Below are 18330 nucleotides of genomic sequence, written 5' to 3' on the forward strand. Positions count from 1 at the left end.
CGGCAGGAATGGGAGATTTTAAGATTTGCCCGTTGGAATTCCAGTACAATTTCTCCAACATTTGTTTCTAACAGGGTGGGAGCTCTCTTTGTTCGAGTCTACACTCCATTTTTGTGCACCTAATATATGAAAGGAAATAAAGAATGAGTCAGTAGCTCTGATTGAATGAATATTGCACTAAATTCAAAACATATCTGGGTATAAATTCAGCTTCTGCCCTTCCCGGCCCGTTAGCTGATACCCGGTCACTTTAAAATAGGAATAATCGTGGTTTGCTGAACACGAGTAGAATTTCTACTGAATCATTTGTAAGCGTTTCGACTCAAATACAACAATTTATATCTGCTAATGCCTGCCTTTATATAGTGCAAATGTAGCTTGAGGGATATATGCTTTTGGATTTAGTGCCTGTGAGTGTATTTGAAAGGTAAAGTACATTTCTACTGCCTGGGATCCTGACTTCAGGCACACTATTACACAGGAACAGGAGGAGGCCGTTTGTTGTTACAAACTGGATAGCCCGGTGGTGAAAGATGGAATACTAGAGCCTGGTCTTCAGTTGCTTCCAAGCCTCTATTCACAGAGCTCCACATTACCACCCCCACACCCTAGATCAGCTCTCTTATAAATGGATACGGGAGAGTTCCCAATTGATACCCACCACCTGAATACAATTAACACTAATTGATATAAATCACGTGGATACAATTAACATTCAGCCCCTCGAGCCTGTTCGCCATTCAATTAGAACATGGCTGATCTGTACTTGACCTTCCCGCCTATTGTGAGGATGTGCTGAGTGAAAGGTATGTTCTTACCTGCGCTGAGGGAAGAGTCTCTGATCCACCCTGGAATGCTGAAGGACGGGTGGAAGCTGGGGAGCATGTCGCACAACCTGTCCTCTTGGCAACTGATCCCATATGGCCCAGGAAGATCTTAAGCATGACAGAAACATGGGATGTTTGATATATGTATTGGAATTCTGCTTTCTTTGTATCTTCACTGTCGTGTGCAAATTCTTCCAGGACACTGACTCAAGTCTTTCTCTGGCACAGCCTGGTTCAGTTTGTCTATTTTAAGTTGCTTCTGCATTAACAGTCCTGTGAGGAGGTGTTAAGTGATGATCAACACCTCAGTACAACAAAATTAGAAACATACACCTCCTGAAAGTGGGAAGCTGTTTAAAATAGAGAAACTCAAACCCAGTCAGAAGCAGAGTACAATTCAAGGCAGTGAGTCAGCACCTGCAGAGTTTCCATGCAGCACTTACACAGGAATAAGGCAGAAACAGAATCTATTGTTTATAATAAAATAAAAAATGTTATTAAAAAAACCAGAGGGGAGATAAGAAGAATTTTTTTTAACACAGCGAGTTGTGATGATCTGGAATGCGCTGCCTGAAAGGGCGGTGGAAGCAGATTCAATAATAACTTTCAAAAAGGGAATTGGATAAATACTTGAAGGGACAAAAAGTAGCAGGGCAATGGGACTAATTGGACAGCTCTTTCAAAGAGCCAGCACAGACACGATGGGCCCAATAGCCTCTTTCTGTGCAGTACGATTCTATGGTTTTAAAATCACAGGAAATGCACAGCATTTCAATCAGCATCTGAAAGAGAGCAATAAGTTGATATTAAATATATCGATAAACTTTCAGTGTAATTTTATTGACCAGTTTGCTCCATTTCTCTCCCCTATTCCTGGGCTGCTGAGGTAATTGAAGTATTCCCACTGTCTCCACGGCTCAGATGATCTAATTTCTCACCAACCAGGAACTCGTCTCAAAGTGCTTGGTCGTTCAGTTTCTGCACACCCGTTAGCAGGCAATTCAGAATATGATTGGGACAGACCAGGAGCAAGCTGCTTGCTCACTTCTTGGGCGTAGCTGGTGCACTGTCTGAGAAGAAAAATGTAGGGGTCTAACTTCAGAATTTAGAAAAGGGAACTCATTTAAAGCATCCCTGTTTCTCCAGTTCAAAATGGACCAGTCTTAATGTAGTGGTTGGAACCCTGTAGTTTCCAATTTAATAGATTGTCAGCAATTCCTTGATGGTTCAATGGTCCGCTATCAAGTATTAAGAAATGAATGTTAAATAGTTCTTTGTCACAGATTATAAATGAATGCACTTCTGTAGATATTTTAAACTTGAACTTTTATTATCTCTTTCTCTCTTTTGTATTTGGAGGATATGGCAACATTTGGTCGATGTAGTGAAAGATGGAAAGGTATCCGTCGTCATAACAACGCACTACATAGAAGAAGCTCGACACGCTAATCTGGTGGGATTTTTATTTGAGAATGTGCTCGTGTTTATGTGGATATTTGTGTTATTTCTAATAACCAAAAGGTGTAATTGCATAAATGTATTCCATATCAAACATTGGAAAGGATGTGAATGAATGAAAACACAGTGCCCTATCTGATTAATTAACGTAAATTGATTAGAAGGACCAGTGATTTAGTGCAGTGAGACATCCCATAGCACATGGACTGACCATCTTTTATATTCAAGGACAAAGGGGTGATCTGATTGAGGTGTTTAAGATGATTAAAGGATTTGATAGGGTAGATAGAGAGAAACTATTTCCTCTGGTGGGGGGAGTCCAGAACAAGGGGGCAGAACCTTAAAATTAGAGCCAGGCCGTTCAGGGGTGATGTCAGGAAGCACTTCCTCACACAAAGGGGAGTGGGAATCTGGAACTCTCTCCCCCAAAAAAAACATTGAGGCTGGGGATCAACTGGAAATTTCAAAACTGAGATTTTTGTTTGGGTAAAGGTATTAAGGGTTACGGAACCGAGGTGGGTAGATGGAGTCAAGAGACAGATCAGCCGTGATCTAATTGAATGGCGGAACAGCCTCGAGGGGCTGAATGGCCTCCTCCTGTTTCTATATCTGTAAGTTTGTATAGTTGCTGTGTGAAGTGAAATTTTCTGCCCACATACTGCAATTTTGTGTAGAAATTTCTAGAGGCGGTGAAATTGCCGGTTTCTGAGCAGATCGGAGTCACTCCCGCCCCCCCTCCGCCCGCTCCCCCATCCCCCCGCTCCCCCTGCTCCCCCCGCCCCCTCCCCCCCGCTCCCCCCCCTCCCCAACATAACCCCTCTAACACGTACTTACTGTTTCCTACCCTTGCCCCAACTTCTCAGCGAACCCCCATAGCTTTGAATTTAATTAATAGCTTTTTATGCGCAACTTTGTCAAAAGCCTTTTGGAGGCCACCCAATCACAGGCCACCCTCTGCACTTGGGTGGACACTGGCTCAGAGGAGTCAAGGACTTTGCTCAAGTAGAATTTTTCCCTTCTGAGGGACCGGGCTGTCTTCTGACACACGCCAGTGCAGCTCGGATGCATTTTCTGGTATAACGGCCATCGCGCAAAGTGCTACAGCTGAAAACATCAATAAAAACACATTCTGCTTCATCTGAGGAGTTAAAGTGCTTTCATGCATTTAAAACATATATTCTCGACTTAGAGCTTAATTTCAATTGTACTTTATTGTGAGCTCGTCATAGCTGAGAGAAATGTAACAAAAAAATAGTCCAGTGTTACCAGAGGTCTATATTTACCGGATAGCTTTCAAATCTGGGCCATTTATTACAGCTGATGGATTGCAGGTACAAATTCTCTGGAGAGGTAAAATAGTTCTCTCCTTCAATAAGACTCTTTTATTACATTCAGTACACTTTAACGAGGTATTATTTACTCCTTGTGTTCAAATCCCTCCATGGCCCACGTCCCTCCCTGTCTCTGTAACCTCCTCCAGCCCTACAACCCTCCGAGATCTTTGCACTCCTCCAATTCTGGCCTCTTGCGCATCCCTGATTTCCATCACTCCACCATTGGCGGCCGTGCCTTCAGCTGCCTGGGCCCTAAGCTCTGGAATTCCCTCCCTAAACCTCTCCGCCTCTCTATCCCCTCTCTCCTCCTTTTAAAATCTACCTCTTTGACCAAGCTTTTGACCCCCTGTCCTAATATCTCCTTACGTGGCTCGACTGCCCATTTTAAAGTTGAATATTTTAAGTGGTGGGGAGAGTATTGGTCTGTAGTTGCTCGGTGCTTTTTTCAATGCAGGCAACAAGATAGCCTGTTTCCACTTTTACATCAATCCCTTGCTTAAACAATTGGTACAAACGATGAGAAAACCATGACAGCCAATTTCATTTTTATTTATTCATTCTCGGGATGTGGGCATCGCTGGCAAGGCCGGTATTTATTGCCCATCCCTAATTGCCCTTGAGAAGGTGGTGGTGAGCTGCCTTCTTGAACCGCTGCAGTCCGTGTGGTGACGGTTCTCCCACAGTGCTGTTAGGAAGGGAGTTCCAGGATTTTGACCCAGCGACGATGAAGGAACGGCGATATATTTCCAAGTCGGGATGGTGTGTGACTTGGAAGGGAAAATGTGCAGGTGGTGTTGTTCCCATGTGCCTGCTGCTCTTGTCCTTCTAGGTGGTAGAGGTCGCGGGTTTGGGAGGTGCTGTCGAAGAAGCCTTGGCGAGTTGCTGCAGTGCATCCTGTGGATGGTACACACTGCAGCCACAGTGCGCCGGTGGTGAAGGGAGTGAATGTTTAGGGTGGTGGATGGGGTGCCAATCAAGCGGGCTGCTTTGTCCTGGATGGTGTCGAGCTTCTTGAGTGTTGTTGGAGCTGCACTCATCCAGGCAAGTGGAGAGTATTCCATCACACTCCTGACTTGTGCCTTGTAGATGGTGGAAAGGCTTTGGGGAGTCAGGAGGTGAGTCACTCGCCACAGAATACCCAGCCTCTGACCTGCTCTCGTAGCCACAGCATTTATGTGGCTGGTCCAGTTAAGTTTCTGGTCAATGGTGACCCCCAGGATGTTGATGGTGGGGGATTCGGCGATGGTAATGCCGTTGAATGTCAAGGGGAGGTGGTTAGATTCTCTCTTGTTGGAGATGGTCGTTGCCTGGAACACTGCCCTGAGGAACTCCTGCAGTGATGTCCTGGGGCTGAGATGATTGGCCTCCAACAACCACTACCATCTCCATGTTCATTAATTTACTGCTATGTTTGAAGATTACATTTTTTAAAAAAGGTTAAAATTATGGAAGCTTTGTTTTCTGGGTACATTTGTTGATTGTTTTGAAACTTCTAACCCACATGACACTGTGCAAGGAGTGGAGGCCAGCGACCTGTTCCCAGAGTCCTGTGACCTTTGCTTTGAAACTGGTTACTGAACGATGTTGGAGAGCATTCTGGAATGTTTCTGCTTTCCCTTTTTCCCCTTTTCCATTCTTTTCGTCCCTCCGGATAAAGTTCTTTCCTTTCCTTGGCATTCTTCCAACAATACTGTTAAGACTGGGAATCTGTGTGGAGGGAATGATGGATAGAAGATTTAGCGACTTTGCAGCATGTGATAAGATGCTTCATAAATGCAAGCTCTCTTTTCCTTGATCCGACCTCTCTGTGGGACAGCCCTCGGGTAAACGAGTGCTTTGTACCATCTGGCTGCCTCCAAGCTATCATCAAATAAATTCAATCAAATAAATTCTGTACTTGTATCTCTTAATCCGAAATAATCTCTCTGTTACTTACTTAGGTTGGATTAATGAGAAATGGTAACCTACTTGCAGAATCTCCACCTGATTATTTAATAAGGTTCCACGATGTATCAGTAAGTAATTATGATTCATAATTGAACAGTTATTAAGTGCATCGTATACTAGTACTGTGATACAATTTGGTTTTTGCTAATGGTTATTTTAGACATTGGAGAATGTGTTCCTGAAATTGTGTAAAGCTTGCGATCACTCATCTGCAAAAATCGCCACTGTTATTCGTCAAAAGAAGAAACTAAATCCCAGAGAGAAAAATGAGGATGAAACTGCACCAATTCTCCATGGAGATATCGAGAAAAAAAAACTTGAGTTCAAAGGTGAGAGATAAAACTTGTCGTTTCCCGATCTCTCTGTCTGCCTCACACACCTTTCTTTCTTGCTGTTTCCTCACTCTGTGTCTCTCTCTCTCTCTCTCTCTCGTCCATTCTGTGAGCCTCCCATATACTTTGATGTAGAAATTGATTTACGATGTACCCGTTTTTCATGGTGTCCATATTCAAAAATGAGCCCCGTGAATTTAGCAGTAGGACCAGTGCCCACGCAGATTGGGTGCAGGCTGTTCCACTGCTGGATTCGTGGGGCCCAGTTTTAAGCATTGTTGGAGGACCCCTTGGGAAAAGGAGTCACCGATGGGCAGGCCCAATGCCCGAGACCCCCCTTGGCCGCTAACGAAAGGTAAGTTTCAACATTTCTTTTCAAAAACCCTTTGCGAGGAGAAGGAGCACTCCCCCAAATCCACGGGCATTGCGAGACGCAGCTCGCCCCAAGTGTGTTGAGGCTCAAGGACCAATTTCTATCGATGCTCAGGCCGCGTTGCTCACCCATCGCCAAGTCTGGGCCCAGACTCATTTCTACCCCTTTCTCCTTCTTTCTCTCTGTGTGTTCGTCTCTTTTTTTCTGTATGTTTCTCATTCTTCTTTTCATCTCAACCCCCACGGAACTTGACTGAGGGTTTTGGTCCTACGATAGCTGCAGAAACAATCTCAACTCTCCCGGCCAGCAGAGAGCCAGTTCATGTATTGTTTTGTTGCATTATATGAAAAGATCTGAACAATAAGCTCTCCCTACAGAAAAGTTCAAAGGCAAAATTCAGAACTTTGATGTTCAGTACCTCCCCCTCCCCCTCGCTCAGTACCTCAGTTTATTTCAGCTTGTATAGGAAATCCTATACAAGCTGAAATAAACTGAGGTACTGAGCGAGGGGGGGCGGGGGAGGTACTGAGCGAGGGGGAGGGGGAGGTACTGAGCGAGGGGGAGGGGGAGGTACTGAGTGAGGGGGAGGTACTGAGCGAGGGGGGGCGGGGAGGTACTGAGCGAGGGGGGGCGGGGGAGGTACTGAGCGAGGGGGGGCGGGGAGGTACTGAGCGAGAGGGGGCGGGGGAGGTACTGAGCGAGGGGGAGGGGGAGGTACTGAGCGAGAGGGGGCGGGGGAGGTACTGAGGGAGGGGGAGGTACTGAGTGAGGGGGAGGGGGAGGTACTGAGTGAGGGGGAGGGGGAGGTACTGAGTGAGGGGGAGGTACTGAGCGAGGGGGGGCGGGGAGGTACTGAGCGAGGGGGAGGGGGAGGTACTGAGCGAGGGGGAGGGGGAGGTACTGAGTGAGGGGGAGGTACTGAGCGAGGGGGGGCGGGGAGGTACTGAGCGAGAGGGGGCGGGGGAGGTACTGAGCAAGGGGGAGGGGGAGGTACTGAGTGAGAGGGGGCGGGGGAGGTACTGAGTGAGAGGGGGCGGGGGAGGTACTGAGCGAGGGGGGGCGGGGAGGTACTGAGTGAGAGGGGGCGGGGGAGGTACTGAGCGAGGGGGGGCGGGGAGGTACTGAGTGAGAGGGGGCGGGGGAGGTACTGAGCGAGGGGGGGCGGGGAGGTACTGAGCGAGGGGGGGCGGGGAGGTACTGAGCGAGGGGGGGCGGGGAGGTACTGAGCGAGAGGGGGCGGGGGAGGTACTGAGCGAGGGGGAGGGGGAGGTACTGAGCGAGAGGGGGCGGGGGAGGTACTGAGGGAGGGGGAGGTACTGAGTGAGGGGGAGGGGGAGGTACTGAGTGAGGGGGAGGGGGAGGTACTGAGTGAGAGGGGGTGGGGGAGGTACTGAGCAAGGGGGCGGGGGAGGTACTGAGCGAGGGGGGGCGGGGAGGTACTGAGCGCGAGGGGGAGGGGGAGGTACTGAGCGAGAGGGGGCGGGGGAGGTACTGAGGGAGGGGGAGGTACTGAGTGAGGGGGAGGGGGAGGTACTGAGTGAGGGGGAGGGGGAGGTACTGAGTGAGGGGGAGGTACTGAGTGAGAGGGGGTGGGGGAGGTACTGAGCAAGGGGGCGGGGGAGGTACTGAGCGAGGGGGGGCGGGGAGGTACTGAGCGAGAGGGGGCGGGGGAGGTACTGAGCGAGGGGGAGGGGGAGGTACTGAGTGAGAGGGGGCGGGGGAGGTACTGAGCGAGGGGGAGGGGGAGGTACTGAGTGAGGGGGAGGGGGAGGTACTGAGTGAGGGGGAGGGGGAGGTACTGAGCGGGGGGGGCGGGGAGGTACTGAGCGAGGGGGAGGGGGAGTTACTGAGCGAGGGGGAGGGGGAGGTACTGAGCGAGGGGGAGGGGGAGGTACTGAGCGAGGAGGAGGGGGAGGTACTGAGCGAGGGGGGGGCGGGGAGGTACTGAGCGAGGTGGGGTGGGGGAGGTACTGAGCGAGGGGGAGGGGGAGGTACTGAGCGAGGGGGGGCAGGGAGGTACTGAGCGAGCGAGAGGTTGGGGGGAGGTACTGAGCGAGGGGGTCGGGGAGGTACTGAGCGAGGGGGGGCGGGGGAGGTACTGAGCGAGGGGGGGTTGGGGAGAGGGACTGAGCGAGTGAGAGGTTGGGGGGAGGTACTGAGTGAGCGAGGGCGGAGGGGTTATAGGGGGAGGACTGAGCGAGGGGGGGGGGCGGGGGAGGTACTGAGTGAGTGAGAGGTTGAGGGGAGGGACTGAGTGAGGGGGGGCGGAGGGGTTATAGGGGGAGGACTGAGTGCGGTGCCCCAGGACTCCGTATTGAGACTATTCACTGACTTGAATTCCGAAACTCAATGCAAATTTCTCAGATTTCCAGATGAATCGAAGGAGGCAGCTCGATAATCACCCAATGAGTTAAACAAAATAAGGGAGTGTGAAGAACAAAATTACCACCAGGAATTTGTGTTCGCTCTAATACAAGCCCCAATGACAGAGTAGTTTGATGTGTTTTGACCTATTTTTGTAATAGTCCCTAACCGTGAGGCAGAAAGGTTATTTTTGTCGTTTTATTATTCTGTCCCAGGGGTAATGTCCCTTTTCTAATTGCTGAAAAAAAGTTTGGGGCCTGATTGTTTTTTCTCTGTTGATTTACAGTGGACTGGAAGTTATGGATGAAAAGCCTGCTCCCAAAGTGGAGGAAAATTGCAGCTTTAATGATGAAGACTTTCACCAGAATCAGGAGGATGCCTGGGTAGGTTCTGTTTTAGTTTTTAAGCAGCTTTTGGTGGACCAGAGTTGCAACAAGATAATTGATCTATTTAGCAATTAATTACGTAATCCACCACAGGGTCTTTTTAAGCTTGTATTATGTTAGTCTGCATTTGAACTGCCAACAAAAAAGGTAAATTGAAATGTAAATTGAAACTCTGTAGTGGCTCATTTAATATGAGGCTCATGTAACGAGGTGAAGGGAGAAACAGATCACCATGACTACATTTAAGGTGTCATTTTGTGAGACGCAAAAGCAGGTCAAATATAGGACTGTACAACGACGTCACCAACACGGGTAATTGTTACATAATCTGCACAAGAATTTTAATAATATGCAGGTCACACACTTGCTGTCCACAACTTTACTTCTTGTTGTCTCTAACATTTTGCATTGTAAATTACTATGTCAGCATTTCCCATTCAATTTTTCTATGTAAACTGTCACGATCTAGTTGCAGGCTCCAGCCACTAGGTGGCTCTGTGGAGTAGCTTTCTGAAATCTCACTCCCAACTGTGTTGCCATTTTGTGTGTGAAAATAAAAGTTATATTTAGCAACTTATTGTGGGCAACAGGATGGGGTATTTAAATATGAAGAGCGATGTGCAATTTACAGTAAATAAATTAACCTTGTCCAACTTAAAAGAAAGAAGGACTTTATTTATTAAATGCTTTTCACATCCTCAATGTTCCAAAGCACTTCACAGCCAATGAATTGCTTTTGAAGTGTAGACGCTGTTGTTTTGTAGGCAAGTGAGGTAGGTGATTTGTGTACATCAAGATTCCACAGACATAAGTGAGATAAATAACCTGTTAATCTGTTTTTGGAACTTTAAATGTTGGACAGGACACTGGGAGAACTCTCCTGCTCCAATTCAAATAGTGCCATGGGATCTTTTACATCCATATGAACAGGAGACAGGGCCTCAGTTTAACTTGAAAGATAGCACTAACAACAATGCAGCACTCCCTCAGTACTGCAAAACTGGCAGCCGAGATGATGTGCTGACATTCTTGAACCCATAACCTCCTGCCTCAGAGAGGAGAACACTCCCTGGAGAGCCAAGTTGATATGTAGGGTTTGGACTACTAGTTACAACAAGTAATATTGGGATTGTACAGATACATTTTGAGGCCAGTTCTGGAGTGTGGCAGTTTTGGTCACTCTGGGATAAGAAATGAATGTTCTCTAAAGTTAGAGGATGAACAGGTAATGGGTGGGGGCGGGGGGCCTCCATGATAGAATGGTCATACATGGACTCTGACTAGAACAAGCTCGATGGGCTCAATGGCCCTTTTGTCACTAGATTTCCTTACGTTCTTGTAATGGGGCATAGAAAATACTTCTTCTTTAACCTGCTAACGCATAAACAAATATGTTACTCACTGCACCACATGCAGTTTCCTGTTTCTGAATCTCTACTAGCAATTAGAGAATTATCCACAGTCGCCATTAATGCCATTCTTCAATCAGCTGACTGCAGATATAAAACATTCGGATCCCCTCAGTATTTTTTATATATATTAAATATGTCAGATGCCTTGGGTAGAGTGTAAACACATTTATTTTCCACACCACCTGAGGAAGGGGGAAGCCTCCGAAAGCTTGTGGGATTAAAAATAAAATTGTTGGACTATAACTTGGTGTTGTAAAATTGTTTACATTTATTTTAGATTTTGTATATTCTGAACCTCTTACAGCTATCTGCTTTCCCATTTCTAAAAATAAGACGCATACTTTGGTGATGCTAGGTGTTAGATTTTTGTCTTTGCTGCCTGTACATCAAGCACCCCTTGGGCAGAGCACAGAGAGGACAATCTGTCCAGGAGGAACTCACCCGTAACAGAACCCGCCTGCCTTTCCTTCCGTTGAAATGAATGAGGTAAATTCGCCGATTCTCCAAAGGCCGTGTGATTCTCTCCACCGGATATTCCTTTCTGCATTTTCCCCCCTCCCCAGGTGACACTTAACACCCAACCGGCAAAGACACAGCTCTCCCCCTCCATGTTAATTCGGGGTTTACTATATTGAAGTATATACGGCTGGAGACCTTCTTTGGATATTAACTTTCTCCCCCTTTCCCCCCACCAAGTTCTCGGCTTTCCTCTCCTGAAGATGCTTAGCTTTGTTGGGCTACAACTCTGTGGGAAACAGCATGTGCAGATGACGTTTGTGAATTAGACATTAGACATTGAACGAAGGGTGTTGTTTATTCGAGCCTGCCGTAAGGTTCTCAGCGAGTGAACCTATTGCCAACTCTGCAGCTTTCTGATTTAGGGTTTTCTTTTGGCAATGACCCTGTTCGGGCAGAGTTGTGCAAGGGCACATCTGCCAATAATGATCCTCATCCCATGGTTGCACCATGAGACTTGGTCTGATCACTCAATGCTTTGATGTAACGTTCCAACGGACTGCTGTGTGAGCCTCATCGTATCTTTCACCAGGTTCTGTGAGCAGGTGTATTAAAGGACTCATGAACTATGGTTCCTGGGATGGCCTCACTAACTCAGTATGGCCAGGGAATTGAACCTGGAACCTTCTGGACTGTGCCCAATGAACCATGGGAGGCATTTCAATGCCCATTTTTTAAAAAAAAGCAGAAGCAAGGTTTATAAACACACTTTTATGCCTTATTTCTACTTTCCCTTTTTTATAAAAAGATCATGAAGAGAGTAATGGTTATTTCAGACATCCCATTCTGAGTACATAATCCTGACCCCCTCAACGGTAACTGGTTCACAATAGCGGGAAAATTCTGGCAGCAATCATTGCCTCCGAATAAAGTTCATTCAAAAGCAGGTAAACAGGATAGGTGAGGTTAACCTGCTTTAATCCAATTTCAGACGAGAACCACCTACAACAGGTGACATTTGCATTTCTGTCACCTGTCTCACTGAGGTTGACCAATTAGTGCTGGATTATGTGCTTTGAACCCACTGGGAGGTAGGTGGTGAATGAATGAATTCAAATCCAGGACAGGTTCTGTTTCAATGTACCGACCAATCACTCAGAATTGCAAATTATTTTTAAAGGGTGTGGTTAATTTCAGTCTTTTTTTGCTTAAGATCATCTTTTGTGTTCCACAGATTTGTTTGCTTCCAGTTCTTGCTGCCAGTTATTCAAATCTCACTGATATGCCTTTGCATTGGGGGCAACCCAAAGGATTTGCCTGTGGCTGTGGTGAACAATGATACAGGAGAGCCTGGCTTGAGTCAGCAGGTTCTGTGGCATCTAGACAACAACACGATTATCCAGGTTGTTTAGGTATATAATAGATGTGTGTGCATGTGTTTCTAAATGTTTCTGGAGGTTCCTTTTGTTGAGTGAACTACAATAGGAAACCTCAAACTTGAGGACATCAATTAGCCTTTGCCAGCATAGGTATGATGGGCCGAATGGCCGCCTTCTGTGCGGTATCATTCTATGATAACCTTTCAAGGTCTTGCTGAATTGTCAGTAAGCACAGCTGCATGTAAGATCTGTGATGCTGATAGTAAGGGTGGTGACAGAAAGATTGAGCCCCCTTCATTTTACCAAGGAACCTCATTTTGAAACTCTGGGAGGGAGGTGGATTTCTTGGCAGTCAGCGAGTGAATGATGTGACTACCATTTAAGGGAAACAGCAGGTGTTCAAAAAGGGACCAGAGGCTCATCAATTAGCCAAACCTTTAAAAAGAATTCTGGATGATCCTGGATTGGTAACTGGCTCATCAGAAAGTCCTGATGAGATGTGTTACCACCAGAAAGTGTGTGCAATTGGTGAAAGTAGGCCTTGTGCTTGCCTTGGGGTGAATTGTTCCAAATGGGTTTAACTCACTGGAAGTGTTTCCGAGGGTGGTTTTCAAATTGGGCCTATGAGATTTTCTTAGGGATCTGCAAGGTCGTGTTTACAAGAGGTGTGCAAGAGCGAAACTGAGTGGTAAAGAGAGATAAGATGGTGAGGGATGGAGTATTTGAGACCTGTGTGTGAAACCCACTGTCTTGGACTGTACTGAGGGATAAGGAGGAGAGTCAATCCCCTGGGAACTGGTAGCCAGGCGGGGAAAAACCATGAAGAAGACTATCAATTTGAGGAATGTTTGAGGAACTCTCCACTTTTCAATTTTCTGGAATAAAATGAGTTTTATCTCAGTATTTGAGACAAAGCAAAATATGTAACATTTAATATTTTATTTAACTTTCATGACGTTAAAATCATTTCTGTTGATTATACAATGCTGCCTTTAGACTTGTGATTCCAGTGGAAAAATTGACTTCAGTGTAAGTACAGACTGTGCTGCTGACCAACAATGTTATACAGGGGTAGGCCAGGCCGCTGAATATGTATTGGTGCCTTTTACTGATCTTCTGTTTTGCTGGTTTAGTACACACTGATTACTACATAATGGGGTATATTTTCTGTCCCTCTTTCCTTTTCTGTAAAGGTTGTGCACCATTGTTAAACCAGGCACCGGGGTTCATTTCTAGAGGGATAGAATTGAAAAGCAGAGAAGCTACGTTAAACTTGTATAGTTTAATTTGTTCGACCACACCTGGAGTACTGTGCACAATTCTGGTCTCCATATTATAAAAAGGATATAGAGGCACTGGAGAAGGTACAAAAACACTTAGTAGGATGATACCAGAACTGAGAGGTTATACCCATCAGGAAAGATTGAACAGGCTGAGGGTCTTTTCTCTGAGGGGTGACCTGTTAGAGGCCTTCAAGATTATGAAAGGGTTTGATAGGGTAGACGTAGAGAAAATGTTTCCACTTGCGGGAGAGACCAGAACTAGGGGTCATAAATATAAGATAATCACTAATAAATCCAATAGGGAATTCAGGAGAAACTTCTTTACCCAGAGAGTGGTGAGAATGTGGAAGTCGCTACCACAAGGAGTGGTTGAGGTGAATAGTGTAGATACATTTAAGGGGAAGCTGGATAAACACATGAGGGAGAAAGGACTAGAAGGATATGCTGACAGGGTGGGAGGAGGCTTGTGTGGAGCATAAATACCAGCATAGACTAGATGGGCCAAATGGCCTGTTTCTGTGCTGCAATCCTGTGTAATGTAGATGTAGTAATAAAGGGTAAATATCCGCTCTTGGTGGAAGAATGGCAAGTGCTGGGAATCAGGAGAATGCTAATCTCTGCGCCAGAGTCTCTGATCTGTGCTCCCATTGAGTGTGGCTCCATGCAGGGAGCAGACTTGTGCAAAATTTACTCTACAAGTTTTCCGAAATACTGTTATTGTGTCATTTTAATATTAAGCCTGGAGAAGACGACTAAAGTGCCTACGGAAAAGTTGTTAAACGTTCAGCAATTTGATTTTAAATCAAAAACGGAGGTTTTTTTGCTACTTTTATATCAAATCATTGGCCTTTTATTGCTCACCATAAAATCCATGCTTTCTTGTGCATTATTGGTTTGTTATTGTATCTTGCAGATTCATTTAAACCAGTCTGATGCCATTAAGGGAGTTCGAGATGGTAAATACTGGGGTGTAATAGGCTTTGGAGCAAACTTCACACGAGATTTTCTTTCAAGGTAAACTGCAATTTATAAAGGCTGTTTTATTTTGAGATATTTCAGTGCAGCTTTTCTCATGATGTAAGGAATAACTGTAAGTAGATGAAATACCATTTTGTCCCGGTCTTTTTGTAGTAGTGCACGTGTCTGTTTTGCTTTTTAGGGCAACTCAAAAGATAGTTGATGAACACGCAGTTAATGGGGGTTCTGTGCATGTCTGGCTGGATATGACTGGTAAGTTTGTTAAAGCTTTTTCTCTGTAACTGTGGCAAATGGGAATGTTCAGATGGGTAGGAACATAATACGTATTTCTCCTTGTTTGCTTGGTCTCCACATACAAATGAAACGGCCATTACTCAACTGCAGGAAAATCCACAGGAATTCATCCTTTTTAAGAGTTAGGTGCTCAGTTGCTGCTTCCCAGAACCCCATGGATTGGATCGGCCGTGTTCTGGTATTATCCTGCAGTTCCTTTTCTCCTGTTGGCAGAAATTCACTTCTCTCTGCTACACACCAGGGAAAAATAGTTCAATGTAGTTTAATTTAATTTTTCTAAGATTTGGTTTATGTAGTTGTTGGTCCTTGTGCAAATATTAGTTTTTGGTAAGCTCTTGAATTTTTTTACCATTTTTCACAACCATTATCAACAAGTTCTGATATCAAAATTATATTTTGGGCCAATTGCCTTAGTTGAGACTTTCATTGACATTTAGGGTGAAACTTTGAGCAAACATTCTTTCAATATTAGTTGTTGCCAGGAGCCAGAATCTAAACTTCCACATCCTGTAGGTCACAACATAAATATGGATGACTGAGGCCATTTGGCCCGTCTTAGTTCATCCATCCAGAAAGACCCAGCCCTTCCCCATTACAGCATCAATTTTTCTCTTGAACAATTCCAGGGTTTTCCCCCATTACTCTAGCTGGAAGTCCATTGATCACTCTTTGTGTGAAGAACTTTCTGACAGCAATCCTAAATTTGCCTTTTGCTAGTTTCTCTTGTTCTCCACTGTTACTTTGAAGGTTTTGGAAATTAGAACTCATCCATAATGAAACGTTGCAACGTTTTATCCAAAATTTTTTGTTGCCTTTCCTTCAAAGTACCGCGGGCCCCCGTCGGCGAGACGGTACCGCGGGCCCCCGTCTACCGCGGGCCCCCGTCGGTGAGACGGTACCGCGGGCCCCCGTCTACCGCGGGCCCCCGTCGGCGAGACGGTACCGCGGGCCCCCGTTGGAAGCTGTTTCCATCCTTTCTTCTTTTGCCTTTGTTGGTTCTTCAGCGTCCTGTCCTCCAGAAATCCTGTCCTCTGAAGTTGGCATCTGTGTTGCCTGTAAACATTCTACAATTTGCTCAGTGCATGGCCTTCAGAACAGGGCTGGTCATTAACTTGTAGAATGCTTGCAAAACAAAACTAAATGTTCCAGGTTACATGTGGAATCAAGTGTGGAAATTCATCACTGCGGCAGGGAATAGTTTTTTTTATGTGAAAAACTGAGTCAAGCCATTGACTGAACTTTACACACCGACCATTTTCTGCAGAAGAATAGATTACAAACCCAGGAAAGGGTATCGGTGTCCTTGACATGAGCCAATGTTGGGCGATTGCAGTGCTCTCCAGTGCTGTAGCACAGTGCAGCGATTTATTTGGTCAGTGCCGCTCTAAGGGAAACTCGTACAAGGTGACATTGACGTCTCCCTTGGCTCTAACCATTAGCTGGATAGTCCACTCAGCACTGGCTCTGGTCAACACCAAAACAGCTGTGGAACTCATCTTATGTTTCTACCCCTGCACCCCCTCCCCCAGTTCTGAGATGTTTCCTGAAGCAAGATTTGCCTCTCTGATTGCAGCAATCTCACAACTCAGACAGTAGGACTGACACAGTCCATACGTGCCCTAGTCCCATCAATCGTAGGAGGCAGGTACCAACACTGCCGGAAGTCATTGATGACGAGGGGACATCCAGCACTATCGAAATGGCTTTACGACAGAGCAACAGCTGTATCTAGTCAGATGTTCATCTTGAGACAGTTCGAGATAAGAATTAGGAGCAGGAGTAGGTCATTTGGCCCCTCGAGCCTGCTCCAAGGTAATTCACACCTGCATTGAAAAGAACCAAACAGGGACCTCGAAGACCCATTCTGCCTCCATGTCTAAGCAGTGACCCAATGTTGCAATCTCTCCTCAGATTAATGCTGCAAACGTCCCTCCTATCTCTCACTCTGATGACTGAATGAATTACCTAACTCTGAGCTACATGGACACCAGTCACATGACACTTCCCCAAACATTGTTTATTTCTCGTTCTGGTTTTAAAGTACACATTTCTTTTATTCACTGAGTCCTGATGACATTATCAGGAAAAGTGGTGTGCAGGAGCTACTGAGCATGACCACACGAGAGAGCTCAATTAACAAACACAACTGGAGTAGAATATCCAAAGTTACCCGGAGTACCTGCTAATCCCCTAAATAGTCCCATCAGGTACTCAGCATAACATGAGAGAGCCTGGGAGGAGTTCAGTCCCCAGCCCTTTTGGGTACAGGTCAAACAGGATACTAAAGGGGCTGGCAGGAAGAATTTTTTTTGGAATCCAGTTAATTTTAATACTAAATGTAAAATAAAATGTTTTTTTTTAAAAAGATGATTTTTATTTGTTTAAAAAGTGGAAAGTGTAATGGTGAGAGTGACATTTTTGTTCTTCAATTTATGAAACCAGTGTGGTTGCTTGTAGCTGAGATGGACCTGTCGTCTGCTTTGTGTTTATTTACTTTCAGATCAACAAATTGCATTCACCATCAAATTAAAACTGCAAGAAGCATTTGAGGTACTTTTCGAAAAAATATCACTTGGATTGTTCAGATCTTTTACAAACCATCTTGACTACATTCTGTAGACTCTAAATTGTCCTTCTGAATCTTTTATCACAGGGTTTTGTTAAGGATATCCTGGGAAATTACTCTTACTTGGCATCTCTTCCAGTAAAGGTAAAAAACCAATCTGCCAGTGAGTGTGCTCAAGGTCAGACGCCATAGGCACAGTTTACAAATAAAGATGAACTATTCATGCCCTGCATTTAGGCTTTATTAAATTATATGATCCTGTTTGGGTTCCTTTGGTGGCAATGTAATTGTATTTTATTAATGCCTAAAGGTGTTGTGTTAACCCTTAAAACACAAAGCGAGTAATTTTGACTTTGGGTGAGAGTGTAAAACAGGCTCCCATTGGAGACTTGCAGCCTAAATTATCAACCATTTTCAGATTTCTTGAGAGTGAGGAGGCCATTCGGCCCATTGTGCCTGTGCCGGCTCTTTGAAAGAGCTATCCAATTAGTTTCATTCTCCTGCTCTTCCCCATAGTCCTGTAATTTTTTTTCCTTCAAGTATTTATCCAATTCCCTTTTGAAAGTTATTATTGAATCTGCTTCCACCGCCCTTTCAGGCAGCGCATTCCAGATCAGAACAACTCGCTGCGTAAAAAAGAAATTCTCCTCATCTCCCCTCTGGTTCTTTTGCCAATTAAATGAAATCTGTGCCCTCTGGTTACCGACCCTTCTTATTATGAAAGTAATCCTTTATTATTTTGTTCTCAGCAACATTTTATGTTATTTATGATGTAATAATATTGCTGTTGTAGATGGAAAATGAGGGAAAGTTTTTTTTGTAGTCAGCAAAATTCAAAAATAAGATAACCAAAATGTATTAAAGTGCGATGGATTTGAAGTTGAGCGTTCGATATGAGGTACTGAGGTGATGTATGATTATAAATAATTATGCTGTTTAAT

At 45.3% G+C, this 18330-nt stretch overlaps 1 protein-coding gene across 1 annotated transcript in view; it reads left to right on the top strand.

Annotated features, from left to right (window-relative positions):
* abch1 (ATP-binding cassette, sub-family H, member 1) overlaps positions 1–18330 on the top strand; it is a 49206-nt gene that overhangs the window by 11769 nt on the left and 19107 nt on the right. The window contains exons 6-14 of the mRNA XM_067989517.1: positions 2187–2280; positions 5560–5634; positions 5727–5895; positions 8922–9018; positions 12124–12292; positions 14465–14565; positions 14711–14781; positions 17324–17373; positions 17477–17533. Coding sequence (XP_067845618.1) covers positions 2187–2280; positions 5560–5634; positions 5727–5895; positions 8922–9018; positions 12124–12292; positions 14465–14565; positions 14711–14781; positions 17324–17373; positions 17477–17533 — 883 coding nt within the window. The remainder of the gene's footprint in view (positions 1–2186; positions 2281–5559; positions 5635–5726; positions 5896–8921; positions 9019–12123; positions 12293–14464; positions 14566–14710; positions 14782–17323; positions 17374–17476; positions 17534–18330) is intronic.

This window comes from Heptranchias perlo, chromosome 8, assembly GCF_035084215.1.
Source record: "Heptranchias perlo isolate sHepPer1 chromosome 8, sHepPer1.hap1, whole genome shotgun sequence".
NCBI classification, from domain to species: domain Eukaryota; kingdom Metazoa; phylum Chordata; class Chondrichthyes; order Hexanchiformes; family Hexanchidae; genus Heptranchias; species Heptranchias perlo.